Here is a 19367-nt window from a genome sequence, read left to right as displayed (position 1 = left end):
TTTTCTAATACAGTTATTAAAAACTGAATAACTTAAGCCTGTTTGATTTTGTGAGGTTGAATCACTGGTATAGGTGAAAGACAAAATTGGTGATACAGATAGAAATGTCCATACACTTACAGAGGGAAGCTTCTTTTAAAATTGTAAGCTATGTACATAGCAAGACATTTCTTCCTCTGCTTCAAAAATATAAAACAGCAGGTTTTCATTTTTTTATATGCTGGCTCATGGAAGCCAGTAACGTAAAAGAAATTCAAGCTAAGAACAGTGATATATAAAAAAACTCATACAAACTTTATCAATATAATAAAATTTAAAGAGCTTCTAGAAAAACAGAAACTAGAACAGAAGAAACAAGATTAAGGACATGGATTTGGAGCACCCGTCTTCCACTGCCAACTTCCAATCACTTTCTTCTCACCAAATAAAAACAAACTCTTCAGCCCCAAAAAAGTACAAAGGGAAAACACAGTACTTAACACACAATTATTTTGTGTGCAGCCAGAAGAACAATTTAACACTGGATTGAAAAATACATTAGTCTTGGAAAGATTTTCCTCTCTTTTTAATGTAAGGTAATTTGGGGACCACACCAGCAGAATCCTACATAGAGAATGAGTTGTTCTGAGCAATTCCTAAATGATGGATTTTTTTTTTTAACTTCAGGTGATCCTCCTTTTACAACAACCTCTTCAGCAACCATTCAAATTTACGATGGTGCTGAACCAGACTTACAGGCCAATTCTTCTAGCTGCGGCTGTCACAGCATCCTCATGGTCACGTGATGACATTTCAGAAGCTTTGGCTCACAATTATGCAGTATCCGGTGGGTAAATGATCATAATCTGTCACCTTCATTGCTGGCTTCCAACAAATAAAGTCAATGGGGAAAGTTGGCAGGTCACAAATGGTGACCCTGTGATCACACTTAGTGACATGCAGGATTTGCTACCAGAATTTGCTACCAGAATTATCATGCAACATTGCACTATGGTGTTCAAAAACTGATTCCAATTATTGTTGTTAAGCAAGGACTACCTAGGTACTACCCAAATAAGAAGATATGTTTGATCCCCTTTGGTAGAGAATAAGGAAAAGGACACTGGTGGAGATATGCAGGAACCATTAGGGAGACAAAAGGGACTGATGCATTTTTTAAGCCAGAGGTCCCCAATCTTTGGGGCACCAGGGACCTGTTCTGTGGACAGATGTTTTTCCGCGGAGCACAGGGAGCGTAGTTTCATGTGCTGCCTGCACACTGTGGATGGGGCTTTGCTTGTTTATGAGGACCGGTTGCTGGCATGCCACAGCCCGGTACTGGGCCACAGCCCGGGGGTTGGGAACCCCTGCTTTAAGCCTAAAGCTGTCAGATAACATTTAGAAGCAATTCAGGCAGATGCCTCCCATATTCACTGGAGTATAAGGTGGTGAAGAGGTACAGCACAACCAGACTTGCAAGATTTTGTCGTTACAGCCAATCTCAATAAAAGTAGTTTTAGCCTTCCTGTGGATTTCCTTTCCTGGCATGGTCTACCCAGGTGGTATGACACCTTTTGATCCACCTTTTTGGGCTGATTTGCTCAATTTATAAATTCAGTCCTACTAATTAAATTCAGTCCTACTAATTATTAATGATTTATTGCTGTAGTTGCTGTTGCTGTTTAAAATATATTAAAATATATTTTAATTCTATTATGACATTACCTTTTCTTTCTTTTTTTTCTTTTTTGTAAACTGCGTTGAAGGTAACTTGGCACAGAAAGGTAGTATACAGATATTGCAATGCATGAATAAAATAGTGTTCTAAAAATATTTGGAATATAGCAAATTACAAAATGGATCTTTCTTCTCTTGCTGTTCCTATCTCCAAAAGTATATGGAACACAGATCTAATACATATAGTGACAAAAATTAAACCACAAAATTAAATTCACAAGAAAATGAGGAATATTTTAAAGTACTAAATTAACTTAAAATACTACGTCTGGCAAATTAAAGATATCTCAATTATGCAACTAAGATAAGAAAAAGGCCTATGGTGGGATAAGGGATATTAAACCACAGAAAGTTTTTAATGGTACAGTATAGTATATCACAAAGAGGTTTAAGCCACAACTTTTTTATTTTCACTAATATAAGCCCCATATCCTTATTTTAAGAAAATGCTAATGTTTCCCTATATAAATTTAGCTGCAAAATTGATATCTGAAAGTTAATCAAGTCTCCACCTGCTGGTCAACAAGTCTGCTTTCAGTAATACAGGATACAGAATAAAAAACCATTTTAAACAAAATGAAACTACAATTATTAGAATACATGGGAAATGAAATATAGAAAAGATTTAGAGAATTTTAATTTTTGAAAATAAAAATAAATGCGCAAATGGAAGAAGCTTCAAACATTCATTAGAAAATGATTTCTTATTACTCTTATCATTACTTCAAATTTAATTTTAGAAACTACCTAGATTGTAATTCTGAATATATTAACTTACACATCCAATGAACTCCACAGGATTTTTTTCTAGCACACATGGACAATATTTTAGAGTGATTACTGTATTTGAACAAATTTTATTTACAGGGAGTCAGATAAGATTTGGTTCTGTCTTTTAACTAGACACAATTATATTCAGTTTTTCTCCTCTGATAATTTCTTCTGTGTTCCCCTTTATAAAAGGCAAAATAAATGTGTCAAGAATTAAGGGATGATGACTATAACTTACATCCTAATTTTATTATTAAAATGCTGAAGTACTTTTATGGTTCCATTCTCTATTGCTTAAACATGAAATATAGAGATACATGGGAGCTGTTTCCAATTCTCTGACACTTTGGCAAAAGCTACATAGTAATAAATGTACATATTCCAGGGGAAAAAAGCTATGCAGAAGGGATCCTTCTGTCAGCCAAGGAGAACGAATATTCAGCACAGCAGACACAAAGAACTGAAACTGCATCTTCCCAAAGACTAAGACAGCATACTGTATCTCAGGGATAAGATGTCTGCAATTATATAGGTCAGTGTTTCTCAACCTTGACTGTCAGGACCCACCTCAATCCACATCTTAGGAAATAAGAACTCTTGGATGCAAGTTTAGTCCAAAAGGAAAATGTTTACTAGGATGGAATCGATTGTGGCAATACAAGACGGAATCTAACAAAGTTACATTTCAATCCTATATAAAGCATTCCCATTTCAGCCCCTCCCCTCATCCATTTGGTCAGGCTCTCATCAGTTGCTGGGTGTCAGGGCCTTCCATGGGAAAGGGAACTCTCTTTGGTTTTATGGTTATTGCTTTCCTTTTCAGTTGTAAATGAAGATGCAATCCAGACCTGTCTGTCCCCCTCCCTCCCCCAGTTAAAACATTCCCTGTTGTTTGAAAATCGCTTTAAGTAACCATCCTCTCCCCCCCACTCGGAGAGATGGCAGAATCCCCAGAATAAGCACATTGTTCTACCTATACAATTATGAAATGTGATATAAATGGATTCTGACATTGACAACTTTTTAAGTTGTGTGGATTTCAACTCCCAGAATTCCTCACGCAGGCTGGAGTTGAAGTCCATGCAAGTTGCCAAGATTAAGAAAAACTGATATAGGTTGTCATCACTTGGAGGACATAGTTTTACTAACAGAGAAATGGGACAAAACAACACTTTTCAGAGTCATTTCAGGCCACAGCACACAAGGAGGCTATGTGTTCCCTGCTTCCGCCTTGTAATTTCTTCATTAGTTGATGTTGCATTCATATAAATAAAACAAAGGGTTGCAGAGGTGGTCATGAAAAGACTGCATGTGGTAGCCCCTCGGTAATTTTGATTGATCTTGAAAAGTTAAGATAGGTCAAACTCTGATGAGAGACCACCAGGAAATTCCAAAGCCTTAGGCTTGACTAGACTAATCCCAAACAAACCCAACCCTTCAAAACAAGGGTCTTCAAACTTGACCCTTTTACGACTTGTGGACTTCAACTCCCAGAATTCCTCAGCCAGCATGCCTGGCTGAGGAATTCTGGGAGTTGAAGTCCACAAGTCATAAAAAGGGTCAAGACCCCTGCCTCAAAAGAAGGCAACAGTCAATAACTTCTACACTTGTGTCAAGAAAACTTTGTTGTGTCCACAAATTTAAAGTATGTTCAGACTTACAAGAAACTCAGTACAAGCCATGAAGAGATTTACCAAGCATTGTAATGATAAATAAGTAGAAAGCAGAAATTCTGGTTTGGTGCATCTTGAGAAAGGCAGTTTTATCAGGCAGAATGTTAGCTTTAGACAAAACGCATGGTCAGAGAAGCAAGAAAAAAAATTACATTTTTAAAAAGAACTTTGCTGTTTATTCCAAAAGGGGAAAAAAGGTCAGTAAACTTGTATTTAAAACTTCTTTCATTAAGGGTGAAGGAAACTCACCAGGTGCTATAAAACCTGTTGATTCCACAGGGTTCTAATAGCTAAAAAAATAGTTAACAATTTCCAAAAGTGATTAGAAAAGGAAATATGTAAACCCATTGACCTTTTTGAATGCAATTTCAGCAAGATATTCCTTTGTCTTCTAGAGCTGTAAATCTGAAATTGCTGGTGCATGGTCTCCTTATGAGGAACAACTGCCAGGAGCACCTGTGGGTGATCTCATGTCCTCTCCTTGTTCAGAGAGGAAGCTGGTATATTCACTGGATCTTCATTCTACTGCAGTCATCTTCATCGTTTCTTCCCTGGAAGAGAACCAACCCCTATTCGGAGGTACTTCAGTTCTGGAGTAACCTGGCCTAGACAGCAGAAACTGGGAAATGAAGTCCTTTTTGCTACCAAACCCCCCCCACACACACACACTTTTTGGTTATAAACTAGTTTCTACCTTCCTAGAGTGATATGGGGAAATGACCTTGGTAGATCTTCAGTCTAGACATCAGTATGATAAATGAAATTTGAGTCCAAAGGAAGGATGGGGATGGAGAAGGCACCTCAGAAGAGATCCTCCTAGCTTTGGGGAGAGTTAAGAGTAAAGGAAAGGAGGGGAATTTTCAGACTTGCAACATTCTGTTAATGTAACCATACAATAAAAGTAGTCCTGGTAACCCTAGTCGTGTTTCCTGTCTGGACTACCTCACAAGGTTGACATCAGTCTTGCAATCAAATCCCAAATCCCCTAACCATCAGTTTTGTCTTTTCTTCTGTCAGCAAAAAGTTGTTTTCCCCCGACTAAATGATCAGCTTTGCTATTCCTGCAAGCTTCTTCAGTTTCATAATCTAATTCTCTAATGATGATATCTCGTTATTCTTCTATCTTTTCACCTTCCACAAACTTTTTCTAAATTTCCGTGCTGAAGGATAGATTTGATTGTGCAAATAATAGGGTTTTTCAAACTTGAAAATGCTGGCTGAGGCATTCTGGAAGTTGAAGTCCACATGTCTTAAAGTTATCAAATTTGAAAAAAAAACCTGGATTAAGATACCCCTTTAGTATTTCACTATACAGTCTGTCCTTGACTTGCAAGGACTTTTGTGGCCAGCATATTTCTTTACTTTAGGCGTAGAATGTCCATTCTCGCAATGCCTAAATTTCCAACAATATAAAAGTATTTGTATACTTATATTACAATGTTGTGCTGGAAGAAGGAAATGGAATTATTTGTTCCTATCTTAAATGAACTACACAAAGAGATGGGTTTGAACAGTATTTTGATTACAGTAAAACGTATAGCATGCTGATTGCTGTTCCTGGCTGGTTTGGATGGAAACAAGAAACTGTTTACTTTAAATAGAAACAGATGCTTCTGATCGCCTTGGATCCAGGCCAGGAAGTAGAGGAGAGCATATTTATACAGAAGGCGATTTATGCTTATATCAAATCACATTGCGTTCAGGTGTCAAGTCAAATGTTCCAACTAACTTTCAGAGAATGCAAGATTGCCTTACTTAGAAAAGTTCTGTAATCTACCTTACCACAGAAGTTGGTTTATCTTATCCATCTTCTGGCTGAAAATATATAGGCGTTGTTTTTAATATGTAAACAATTAGGAATATCTTAGTATAAAGCAACTGCTCTTAAGTCTCTTTCTTCGCACTTAGTCCTCCAAACAAAGAAAAACTGGGGATTTGTAAGAACCTTAAAAATGGAAATACAGAACAATTTACCTATGCATACAACAATTTCTTTCCTAATCTGTTTTAAAATGCACAAATCAGAATATCAAATATCTGGGAGCACAATAAACCTGCATTTATCAGTTTTGCCACCAGATGGTGCATCCATTCCATTAAGAACAGAAATAATTTCTTTGCACAGCAGTTCACAGTCTTCAGGTATAATTTTATTTATATGATTTATAGCTATCCTTACCGAGTTATAGCCAAAATATTCTTCCGCTCTTAAAAGTTATAATCACAGGATTTTGATTGTCTATGACAATTAAAACTCACCCCCTCAAAAAATAAGACTAGAAGTTTTTAGAAACTAAAAAGAAAAGATGAAACTAGATTATGTTTCTCACACTAAATTTTAGGCTAATTATTAACTGCAGGCTAGTTATAGGATTAACGTAGATATGTGAACTAATAAGTTATTTGTGGACTAGTAACATGAGACTAATTTATAAGGATGGCTTATACATTTCATTATATTCTTTTTTCTAAGGCCATAACTTCTTATACATTTTAAACAAAACAGCCTCCACACTTTTTCAACTATTTTTGAGGACAATAATGATTAATTATGCTTGTCTGTTGCTGCCTCCTATACACGGCAGTTTACAACAAATCGTAAAATCAAAAGATGTTTTGATCAGGCTTTGTCTGAATAGGCAAAAACCACCAGCCTGAGAAGACAGCATTCTGGACATTCCAATTCAAAAATACGGTATTTAGCTTAGTTGTTTTGAAAAGACCAGAATTTAAACGTCTCTATTTGATGTCTATTGATTTCTATTAAAATTCGGGGTGACATTTTGAACATTTCTTCCAAATTTGTATCTAAGCATACAGCTACATTGCCAAAAGCTTTTTTCAGTCGTAAAACAGTAAAAGGTCACACTAGTAAGAATTATAGCCATTTCATTGCAATAGTGATATTTATGAGAATTCTAAAAGATACCTAAAATCTAGCAGTGCCAGTCACCTACTACAACATCAAATAACAATGGTTGAGGCCACCAGAAGAACAAGAACCTGTATTTTCCTTGACACCTAAAGCAGTATAGAGGAAGGAAAGAAGACAATTGAGATGGGCAGCATAGAAATCTATCTATCTATCTATATCTATATCTATCTATCTATCTATCTATCTATCTATCTATCTATCTATCTATCTATCTATTTATTTATTTATGGGACTTAGGGCGGCTAACAACAATAAAAAACAATACAAAAATTAAAAAAGAATTAAATAACAGTCCCAAAATAAATTAATTACACAGTTAAAAATTAAAACATATTTAAAAACCCATCATCAATCCAGGTCAGCCTGATGGAAGAAGAAAATTTTGAGGTCGCGGCGAAAGGACCGGAGGTCCGGGGCCATCCGAAGCTCAAGGGGGAGTTGGTTCCAAAGGGCTGGTGCTCCCACAGAGAAGACCCTCCCCCTGGGGGTCGCCAGCCGACATTGTCTGGCCGACAGCACCCTGAGGAGGCCCTCTCTGTGTAAGTGCACTGGGCGATGGGAAGTCGTCCCTGGTAGCAGACGGTCCTGCAAATATCCCGGGCCTAAGCCATGTAGGGCTTTAAAGGTAAGTACCAGCGCCTTAAATCTCGCCCGGAAGACAACTGGTAGCCAATGCAGCTCACGCAGGAGGGGTGTAATATGGGAGTATCGGGATGCTCCCATCACTACCCGCGCAGCCGCATTCTGCACCAGCTGAAGCCTCCGGGTGGTCTTCAAGGGCAGCCCCATGTAGAGAGCATTGCAGTAATCTATCCGAGAGGTAACGAGTGCATGAGTGACCGTACGTAGGGCATCTCGGTCCAGATAGGGGTATTTTTAATTTACAAAATACATGATTTGGTTTCGTTCTTTCTTTCTGTAGATCTATATTAACAATAAAAATGACTAGTGAAGTGTATGTCCATAGCTTGAATATATAATTAAGAACCAGTGGTTCAATTTGCTTTCAGGAAGAATAATGATGTGTTAGAAGACTCCTGAGAATATCACAGGCAACCCAAAAACAAAAAGGGATCATTGAACAGATCAACCCATAGATCCCACATGAGACACAACTGACCAGGCTCAAATTATCCAACTTCAGATACATTATGTGAAGACCCAGCTCTGTGGAAAAGGCTCCAATACTGGGAAAGTTGGAAGGCAAGAGAAAAAGATGACAACCAGCATCAAATTACACTGGTGATGAAGGCACTGTTGGAAACCCTGAAAAACTAGGGTAGGGGAAGATAATCATGCCGAAAATCCATGTGGTCACTAAGGATCAAAAGTGATTTGATGACACATAACAATCAAACTACTATCTCCTTACCTATTATAAAAAATTATTGGATTATAAAATAAAATATAAAATACAAAAAACAAACAGTAGGACCCAGTGGGGAAGGAGAAGGGAAAAAGAGGTGAGGGGGAAAGGGGGGGGGGAGAAAAAAGTGCACTGACTTCCAACTTCCTCTGTTGCAGTAGAATAAAGCATTAACATTGAACTTCCATTTTTTACTTTTCCAAAGTAGTATAAACTAGCCATTTCTATAGCAATAATTCAAACTAATCAGTAAATCCCAAGATTAAAGTTTCATTTTTTCCCCACCTCAAGCACAAAATCCAGATGCCGTCTCCATGTGGAAACGAAAGTACTTATATTCTTTTCTTTAATTTTTTCCATTATGCCCAGAAGAAAAATTTCTGGTTTCATCTTTATCTTTACTTTAAGAATTTTCTGTATTACGATATGAATCCATATCCTAGAGGAGATCAACCCTGACTGCTCTTTAGAAGGCCAGATCCTGAAGTTGAAACTCAAATACTTTGGCCACCTAATGAGAAGGAAGGACTCACTGGAGAAGAGCCTAATGCTGGGAAAGATTGAGGGCAAGAGAAGAAGGGGACGACAGAGAATGAGGTGGCTGGATGGAGTCACTGAAGCAGTAGGCGTGAGCTTAACTGGACTCCAGAAGATGGTAGAGGACAGGAAGGCCTGGAGGAACATTGTCCATAGGGTTGCGATGGGTCGGACACGACTTCGCAACTAACAACAACAATGAATCCTACTACAATATTTCTTTGCTAAACTATTATCTCCTTCCCAAACTCGTCATCATCAGCCATTCAGTCGTCTTAGACCTTCAGCCACCCTATGGCCATGGGTCTCTCTTCCCAAACTATTTTTTCCTAAATATCAGTTTTATTTGATCAGTGGAACAGAAATGTTTCAGTAAGAATGAAATGACATAGATGAGAATAAGCTCAATAATATTGTATTTATAAAGAATTTTACCAAAGGTAGAAAAGAGTGCATAAAAATAGAATTATACAGAGCTGTCCCTCAAAAATGATCGAGGAACAAAATACAACCATACAGTGTTAATTGCAGAGAACAGTTGTAAAACTGTTAATGTTATTCCAAAAGGTTATCCTTTGTTGTGCAAGTTTATAAAACATAATAATCCCTAACATTAGTTGTTACAGAACATCTATCTAAGCTCACCCACAAGGGACAAGCTGTTCTTATAAGGTCATTTTACTGTAACCACTTTTCAGGTTTTTACTAAACTGTTGATTTCACCTACACAGTCACCATTTCGTACAACAACGTGTAACCATTACTGAAACTGAGATTGAATTCCTACACTTCAGCAGAGAATTCTGCAATCAACATATTATCAAAGAGCATTTTCTCTTAATGTTGTTACGTAACATACCTGGGATAATGCTGTAACTGGAAACTCACAGCTCCTATACTATTTGTCTAGAGAGTTGCACAGGTGAACATAAACCACCCCAATCTTATAGGGAGGTTGGACTAGAAGGCCTCCATGATCCCTTCCGATTCTTTTATTTTGTCCTTCTGAAGAAGAAAGCCAGAATATATATATATATTTTAATCCCATTTATATCCCGCCCTTCTCCGAAGACTCAGGGCGGCTTACAATCTAAGCACAAATCAAATGTGCTTAGCAATAGCCTTCATTCTATGTATATGCCTGCTTATTAGGGCTTTCGGGGGCCCCAAGCGGCATAATTACAAAGTCAGCTTATTGCCCCCAACAATCTGGGTCCTCATTTTACCTACCTCGGAAGGATGGAAGGCTGAGTCAACCTTGAGCCTGGTGGGATGCGAACCTGCAATAATTGCAGGCAGCTGGTGTTACTTAAGGAGGCATTAGCCCACTGCTCCACCAAGGCTCAATATGGTCTTGATCGTACATCTGTTGTATTCTAAAATGTCAGGGATCGCTTTGAAGTGCTGAATCTTGTTGATAGATACGAGATACCGTTTCTGCAGATTCATTTTCCAGTGTTGGAAGGTTCTCAAGCTCAAAACAATATAAGTCAGCACAAGTAAGTCCTCAATTTACAACCGCAATTAAGCCCAAAATTTACTTTGCTAAGTGAGAAATTTGTTAAGTAAGTTTTGCCCCATGTTACAACTTTTCTTCTCACGTTTGTTAAATGAATCTGGCTTCCCCGCTAACTTTGCTTGTCAGAAGGTTGCAAAAGCTGATCAGATGACCCCAGGACACTGCAACCATCATAAATGTGAGTCGGTTGTCAATCATCTGAATGTAAATCACGTGACTATGGGGATTCTGCAAGGTCTTAAGTGTGAAAAATGGTAGCAATTCGCTTTTTTTCAGTGCCATTGTAACTTCAACCATCGCTAAGCGAACTGTTGTAAGTCGAGGACTACTTGTAATTCATGTTACAACCCTTAAAAGCAGTGAAAGAAGGAAATGGGTGTCCATAGTCCAAATTCATTTTCTGACTCTGTAACATTTCTGTATTGTCTTATCACTTTGTAATGTAGCTTATTTTAATCTAAATATATAATTTTTGTAAGCAACAGATCAAACTGCCTATGATATTAATACATCATTTTACAGGAAAGGGTTCTGAGTATGCATGAATACACTGAATATATCTTCTAATAATAGATGGGGTTTAGCTTGTATAGGACAATGTGAACTTGCTTAACATAAAAGTGGACTTTAATGTTCTGTGCTATACTAGCCAAAATGTGCTACAATATGTATGGCGAGGAATACTGCAAGTAGAATATAGGGACACTGAAAGAAAAGATGTAAATTTCAGGAAGAATTGTGCAACTTGAATGAACGCAATAATCTGGAAAATTATTACAATGGATGAGTGGGAATAAAATAAGATGGCGGAGACAAAGCAATTTAAAGACTCAAGAATAAATGAGAAAAGTGCCTTATTTACAGAAAGGTCTGTTTAGAAATCAGTGTTTAAGCATAAGCCTATTCATAAATATACCCCAAAAGAAGGATTACACATTTAGAAGGCTGATTGATTTTTTTTTAGGATGAAAAATAAAGAAATGACTGAAAGATATAAGCATGATGAGGGATCAGAATCTGGGACAGATTATTTGAAAAATGAATCTTAGGAGAAAATGAATGCAAAGAAAAGAAGTAAAGGAAAGAGATCTTTGGAGGAAGAAAAAACACCACCCAGAATCTGTCACAGTTGGGTGGCGGTAACACATTTGACTAAACAAATAAAGCCTGGTATTAGGACATAGAGTAATTTCCCAACAGAAAAAAAATTGAAAATGGATCTAAGGAAAAAATGTGAAAGCTGTTTGGACAGAATGAAAAACATTATAGGTGCTATAAAAGTATGCCAAGTTAGCTAATAGGAAAAAACACTTGGAATGATGAAGAGGCCGTGGATTGGGGATAGGGGCGGGGAGTGGGGAATACACAAATAAAGAAGACCAGATAAAAATAATATATAGCATGCAATAATTATGAAGAATGCGGGTTAAAATAAAGCAGGGAAGAGTTGAGATTACAAGAGGCAAAGAAAATCAGTATCAGTTTTGATGGGAATACAGTAAAGTAGTCTGGAAATGGATGAAGAAATCTCCAGCAAATTAAAATGAAATTGAAAATAAAGATGTTAAAATGATTTATGAGGAAGCTGGAGTGAGGAATATTTCAAAGATTTGTAATGGGAATTAAAGTCATATATTGAAGAGTAGAATTTTAACCAATATTTGCTATAAATATCAGTGCCCAAGGGAAAAAATGTAAAATGATAGAAAATGATGAAATCATAAATGTTATGAGAATATTGAATAATGGCAGGGCTGCAGGTGTAATTTTTTGTAAATGGAGAAATGTTAATATGTGATTGGGATATATGGAATGACTGTGCAGATTGTGTTTGCATCAGGTACAGATAGTATCTGTCCCAAATATTTGTGAAAATGCCATTACTGTTCCCTACAGAAAGAAAAATGTAGCCAGAAGTAAAAATAACCACTACTGGTTTGTTAGGACTGCGAGTGTCCACAAGGTTTGCACAAGTGGGGCCATGCGCATGCACCAGCCTGGCCACCCACACGACCCAGTGGCGATTAGGCCACGGCCATTAGTTGGCTGTGGCCCACAGGTTGGGGACCCCTGTCCTAGAAGTGGTCCAGCCAGAGCCCTGACTTAAACCCTATTGAACATCTCTGGAGGGACCTGAAAATGGCTGTCCACTGACAGTTGCCATCCATCCAATCATGAAAAATAAGAGCACAATTTTCCTGTTCCTTGGAAAACTGATGAAAAGAATTTTGAGACTTGGCAATGCTGGCAGAAAAGTGGGTAGTATGTGCTCTTTCTGGAGGAAAATAATGTTAAAAGTAATGAAAATGATGATGCAAAAGAGTGAGCTTCTGACCATTTTATTATTGGAAAGTGACAGTAAAATATGTCAGGAAAAGCACAGAGATTGAATGCCATGGGAATGGAATAATGTGTGATTAAAAAAAAAGAAGAGATACAATCAAGCAGTGTTGACTGAAAGTTAATTGAATACCAAAAAAAGCGAATCGGTACAGAACTATCTTGAAATGGTTTATTCATATAGCGAAAACGAATGAGGATTATCTGCAAAAAAAATATAGGAAAGTAATAATAACAATAATAAACTTGAAAGGAACCTTGGAGGTCATCTAGTACAACCCCATGCTCAGACAGGAAACCCTATACCATTTCAGACAAATGGCAGTCCAGACTCTTAAAAACTTCCAGTGTTGCATTCACAGCTCCTGGAGGCAGGTTGTTCCACTGATTAATTGTTCTGTCAGGAAATTTCTCCTTAGTTCTAGGTTGCTTCTCTCTTTGACTAGTTTCCATCCATTGCTTCTTGTCCTGCCTTCAGGCGCTTTGGAGAATAGCTTGACTCCCTCTTCTTTGGGGCAGCCCCTGAGATATTGGAACACTGCTATCATGTCACCCTCACTCTTCTCTTCGTTAAACTACACATACCCAATTCCGGCAACCGTTCCCTATATGTTTTAGCCTCCAGCCCCCTAATCATCTTTGTTGCTCTTCTCTGTACTTTCTAGAGTCTTGACATCTTTTTTATATCGTGGTGGCCAAACTGGATGCAGTATTCCAAGTGTGGCCTTGCCAAGACATTGTAAAATGGTATTAATACTTCACGTGATCTTGATTCTATCCCTCTGTTAATGCAGCCTAGCACTCTGTTGGCTTTTTTTTTTTTGACAGCTGCAGCACACTGCTGGCTCATATTTAAGTGATTGTCCACTAGGACTCCGAGATCCCTCTCACAGTTACTACTATTGAGCAAGGTACCCCCTCTATCCTGTACTTGTGCATTTTGTTTTTCTTGCCTAAATGTAGAACCTTACTGAATTTCATTTTGTTAGATAGCACCCAATGTTCAAGTCTGTCCAGATCCTCCAGTATCTTAAGCCTGTCTTCGGGAGTGTTGGCTATTCCTGCCAGTTTGGTGTCATCTGCAAATTTGATCCCCTCATCCAAATCATTGATGAAGATGTTGAAGAGCAGTGAGCCCATTACAGAGCCCTGGGGCACCCCACTACACACTTCCCTACACTTCCCTCCACACAGATGCAGTTCCATTGAGGACCACATATTGAGTAGGGTCGGTCAGCCATCTACAAATCCATCTTGTGGTGATGCTGTCTAACCCACATTTTTCTATCTTATCAAGTAGTAGGTTGTGATCTACTTTATCAAATGCCTTACTGAAGTCCAAGTAAATTATGTCCACAGCATTCCTCTGGTCCACTAATTTTGTCACTTGGTCAAAGAATGCAATAAGATTTGTCTGGCATGATCTGTTTTTGACAAACCCATGTTGGCTTTTGGTAATAACTTTGTTGCATCTAGGTGTTCGTTGAGTCATTGCTTGATTATCTTTTCTAGAATCTTCCAGGTATAGAGGTCAGGCTGATAGGTCTGTGGTTTCCTGGATCCATTTTTTCCCCTTTTTTGAAGATGGGAACTACATCAGCTCTTTTCCAGTCCTCTGGTAGTTCCCCAGTGCTCCAGGATCTTTGAAAAATATAGTTCGGTGGTTCTGAGATCACATCTACCAGTTCCTGGAGAACCTTGGTGTGTAATCCATCTGGTCCTGGTGATTTGAACTCATCTAGGCTGGACAGGTGCTCACTTACCATTTTCTTGCCTATCTTAACTTGTGCTTCTGTTTTTTATGGTACTGTATTTGATAGGTTGGACTGTTTTTTCCCTTTGTGTAAAGACGGATGCAAAAAATGAATTAAATAGTTCTGCTTTCTCCCTGTTGCTTGTCACCTTCTTGCCACTTTCGCCCACTAATGGACCAATCATTTCCTTAATTTTTTTCTTGTTTTTTACATGTTGAAAGAAGCTTTTATTATTTTTTACTTTTGTCGCAAGCAAGTGTGAATGGGTCAAAAGGAAGGGAAAGGTTGGGACTTGGAGTTGATATGATCAAAAGTGATGGAAGCAACAGAATTTGTTAAGAGCAGAAACTACCTCAAAATGGAAGTGCATATTAGAAATACAATGGTACCTCAGTACTCATCGTTAATTGGTTCCAGGAGGTGCAATGAGTACCAAAAATGATGAGTACCAAGCAATTTTTTCCAATAAGGAATAATGTAGTGAGTCACAAGGCAGCTGACAACGACAAGGTCTGTTCCCACCCGCCTGATCTTCCATAAGGGCCTGAAGATGTGGCTCTGCCCTTTGGCTTTGGGCCCAAATGGGGGAACTTCATGCTGCATGTTGATGGACCAATAGCAGATTCCCCCTGCACCTCCTGCTCCCTTCCTCTGCATCTATTAGTAAAAATTTGTATTTGTATTGTTAATAGATATGTATGTTTGTATGGTTGCATGGTTTTATTGCTTTTAATGTTGAAACCTTAAATAAAGCAAACTGATTAGGCATTAACTGGCTGGAGCTGGACCATTTCTATCCCTATTCGTACAGTTTGCAAAAGGAAAGATCAACTGCATTACCTGGAAATCTGCAACACCATTCTGTATGATAAATTAAATCACCAATACTGACTTTCTATAAGTGAACAAAAACTATATTGCTGCCCCAGGGGCACATTCCTATCCTTCAACTATAATATTAATTGATTAATTTAGTATTTAATTTTAGTGAGAAACTAAGACCTATTTGGAGCATAGCCTAATCTTGGTTAAAGGAATGAATCAGCAGAATCATTACTAAAAAAAGATTGATAATATTCTTCCCATGTAGAGTTCTTATTCCATCAAACACACAGAAAGAAAGCAGAATTCATAGTAGTAATGGCCTAAATTAAACACTGTCATCAATGTTTCTGAGTATATTCTTTTTCTTAAAGCTTCACAGGATTTGTTCAGTTTACATCAGACCAGAAAATGATAAATTATTAGTTTTAAATCTTCAAATGACTTTACTTTGAAATGTTAATGGTTTCCCTTTTGTTCTTAATTGGGGAGTAGAACTCTTGTATCTCCAGCATGCTGTGTACTACCTAGTTAAGACTGTGTTAAATAATAATGTCCTTTTCTTCTTCTATGTGACCCAAAAATCTCTCTAAGTAAGCTCATTGAGAAATTTAGACAAAGAATTTGCTCACTGAAGATAAGATAAATTTAATGAAATACTTAAAATGACTAACTCTCTATATTATTTTTCTGAAACTACAATACAATTAACACTACTAACTCAAAATCCTTGCAAAGAAAGGTATCCTCTAGAGCAGGGGTGTCAAACTGCCGGCCCGTGGGCCGAACGCGTCATGACAAAACCATGCCCACCCCATTGCCGGCAATGGGGAAAAAGCTCCGATACATCACGCGATGTCACGTGGCATCGCGAGTTTGACATGTCTGCTCTCAAGTCATCTTCAGCTGACTCAAATAGAATAAATGCACTGTATTACTACTATGGACTAAACGCTATGGACTAAAAGATTAGCACCTCCAATGTTTTAAAATGGCGATTCTTAAATCAAAGTCTGATAATTGTTAAAGATATACAATATATAGAACTGCACCATTTGAGCCAAATCTCATATTAAAATCTCTGATCATGATGAGAGTATCATCAAAGAACTCCAAAAAATGTTTCACTGTATCAGCTTCAAGTACTGTATATACATGATACCATTTGGCAGATAGAAATTACATAACTATGTACAACTACTATTTTAGTATTACAGCTGTGGCTAGAGAATCAATTACCCAATTTCATTCATTCATCTTTGTCAAACTTGACACTCTCCAGATGTGTTAGGACACTGTTTAGAATGCTGGACCATGAATTTCAATGTAGCTGAACAGCTACATACTGTAGAAGGGGGGTGCTTATATTCACAATGCTTGAAAAAATATACATTTGTTCCCTAATTTTGTTTCTAACATCATGGGGAAAAAATCATTTTACTTCCCAGCAAAAAGAAACATTGTTAGGCTGTTCCTTGTCAGTAAATGTTTCTTCATATAATATATTGTTCTGGTCAGTCACTTGTCAAAGAATAACTCAAAGTAGAATCCAAAAATTCTACCACTGAGGTAAACTCCTACCTCAGTATTAGCTACAGAAGATCAAAGTTAAGGCTATGAGAGTACCTACAGCCAAAGAAAAATTAAAAAGTAAAATATAACTCCTTAATCTCATAACACATGGACAATGCAACCACAGTTTCAACTGGGAAATTGTGAGCTTCCTAGATCAAACTAAATACTAGGGAAATCCTGGAAGATTGGCACTCAGACAAATCAGCCTTCAACAGACACAGAGATAAACTACATTTACACACCATTCAAAAGTTACAGTAAAAAAGCTAAGAAGGAAACAAAAAACCCAAACACACCCTCTCCGAGAGCCAATACCCAGGTAAACAGGGATTAACATCAGACAATCAAGCAAAACACAAAACCCTTAACAAATGCCAAGGAGAAAGCCATATCTCCACCAACCCTGGCAGGATAAGTTACTATATATAAACAGGGAGCAATCCCCACACTCACTAGCACTGATGATGTTTCGTTGGGTAATGAAACGTTGTCAAGCATACAAACAAGCTCGGAGAGCAACCAAGGACTCCATAAAACATTTTACCGTAATATTCATATAAATGCAGTCACTAAGTCCAAGATATTATCACATCCCCAAATCCTCCAGAAATGTGTTCCACACAGACTACTTCTGCTCTGTCCTAAGCAATTAAAAATATAATGCATCAACCTAACTTACTATTGAAATACGCAGCAAGCCCAGATCATTCTTTTCACTCATTACAGTCATCCTCAACTTACAACCATTGGTTTAGTGACCGCTCAAAGTTACAAAGGTGAATTATGGCCAGTTTTCAGGCTTATGACTGTTGCAGCATCCTCATGGTGACCTGATAAAAATTTGGGTGCTTGGCAACTGGTGTGTATTTATGACAGTCACACTGTCCCAGGGTCTTCTGATCACCGTTTGTAACCTTCCCAGCAGGTTTCTGACAAGCAAAGTCACTGGGGGAAGCCAGATTCATTTAATGACCGCATGATTCACTTAACAAGTGCAATGATTTCCTTAACAACTGTGGCAAAAGGCTGTAGAAGGGGGCAAAATTCACTTAACAAGTATCTTGTTTAGCAAAGGAAATTTTAGGCTCCATTGTGGTCATAAGTTGAGGAATTGGGATATTTTTATCCCAAGAATAAGCTAAATATTTGGATAATAGTAGACTTCGATAAAATAGCATCATGAATTGATTTTTAAGAATTAAGAATGCGTCCCTTTGGTTTCTAATAAACTGGTTAAGAAACACTGTATTTTCCTATTTTTGTTGGCTACATCACTGAATTTTAACTACCAAAAGAGCAATTTAAAAATTTAAATTCTGCACCTCCCAGCCACCACATTCTGAAATTGGATTTTAAAAAGGCACTTACCCCATGCCACATAGACTCCAGAAGATAATAATTTAATGCTTGACTTATTGAAACTTGAAGGATTTTTAGCTGCTCTGATATAATCCCAGTGTTCCTTAATTCAGTATGAATCTTCCACTGAGCCACACAATTCCAAGCAATAGCCCCTATGTGCCCTGATGGTAAAGTCCTTACAATTGCTCTGGTTCCAGTGTAGACCGATTTCTTAATCTCCTTATCATTTTTGCAAAATCTTCTTATTAATAAGGTAGAACGCTCCTTCTTACTTCGGGAAAAATTTTCCTCCATAATTCTGTGGGCCGTGCAGTTTTCAAAATGACTCAGAAGAGGCTCTGAAGGCATCCTTCCAGTAAAATTGCCACTTGAGAAACCATGACCGGAGCCTCCCACGCTAAGTTTTGGAGTTCCTTTTTTGAAACACAATAATTTATCCACTGACGCATCAGAGGAATCGTGGAGTTTTCCAGTTTTACTCCCACAGGATGGCAGGTCCAGGTAGTTACAAGTGCAGGCTACGGAATCATTGGTGCAAGACATACCGTCATTCCAAGTGAAATTATTACGCAAAGCAGGTATGGTTTTGGAGAGATTATTGCTCTCTTTAGCATAACTGGCATCTGTCGTTTCACTTTCTTTTTCGTGGACTGAGGACTGGCTCCTTAGTGGCTTCAACTTCATTTGAGATTCATCCATGTTTAACTGAATTTCAGCACACATGGCTCTTTGCAGCGAAGCAATTCCAGTTTCTGAATATTTCTCTTTCTTTGAAAAAGAATCATATGGGTTATATAGTTGGTTATGTATAGCATCACTCTTACAGTTTTTCTGTAGATCATAATTTATGTTGAGAAATTCCAAAGAAGCAGGAATAAATGTGCCACCCTGCCAAGCATTTTCTCTATCAGTCATTTCTTTTTTAATCTGTTAAAATAAAAATGCCAAGCAATGCTCCCTAGCAGGTCTTTTGATTCAAGTTATAAAAAAGATCTGT

The 19367-nt window shown here is 37.8% G+C and overlaps 1 protein-coding gene across 1 annotated transcript in view; it reads right to left on the bottom strand.

Annotated features, from left to right (window-relative positions):
- PLCE1 (phospholipase C epsilon 1) overlaps positions 1-18923 on the bottom strand; it is a 152648-nt gene extending 133725 nt beyond the window's left edge. Inside the window, exon 1 of the mRNA XM_081329878.1 lies at positions 18377-18923. Coding sequence (XP_081186004.1) covers positions 18377-18913 — 537 coding nt within the window. The 5' untranslated portion in view covers positions 18914-18923. The remainder of the gene's footprint in view (positions 1-18376) is intronic.
- Positions 18924-19367: the final 444 nt, after the last annotated feature.

This window comes from Vipera berus (assembly GCF_964194415.1).
Source record: "Vipera berus genome assembly, chromosome: 5".
Taxonomy (NCBI): domain Eukaryota; kingdom Metazoa; phylum Chordata; class Lepidosauria; order Squamata; family Viperidae; genus Vipera; species Vipera berus.
The sequence above is the reverse complement of the archived record's forward strand: the minus strand, read 5'-3'. Positions and strand labels throughout refer to the sequence as shown.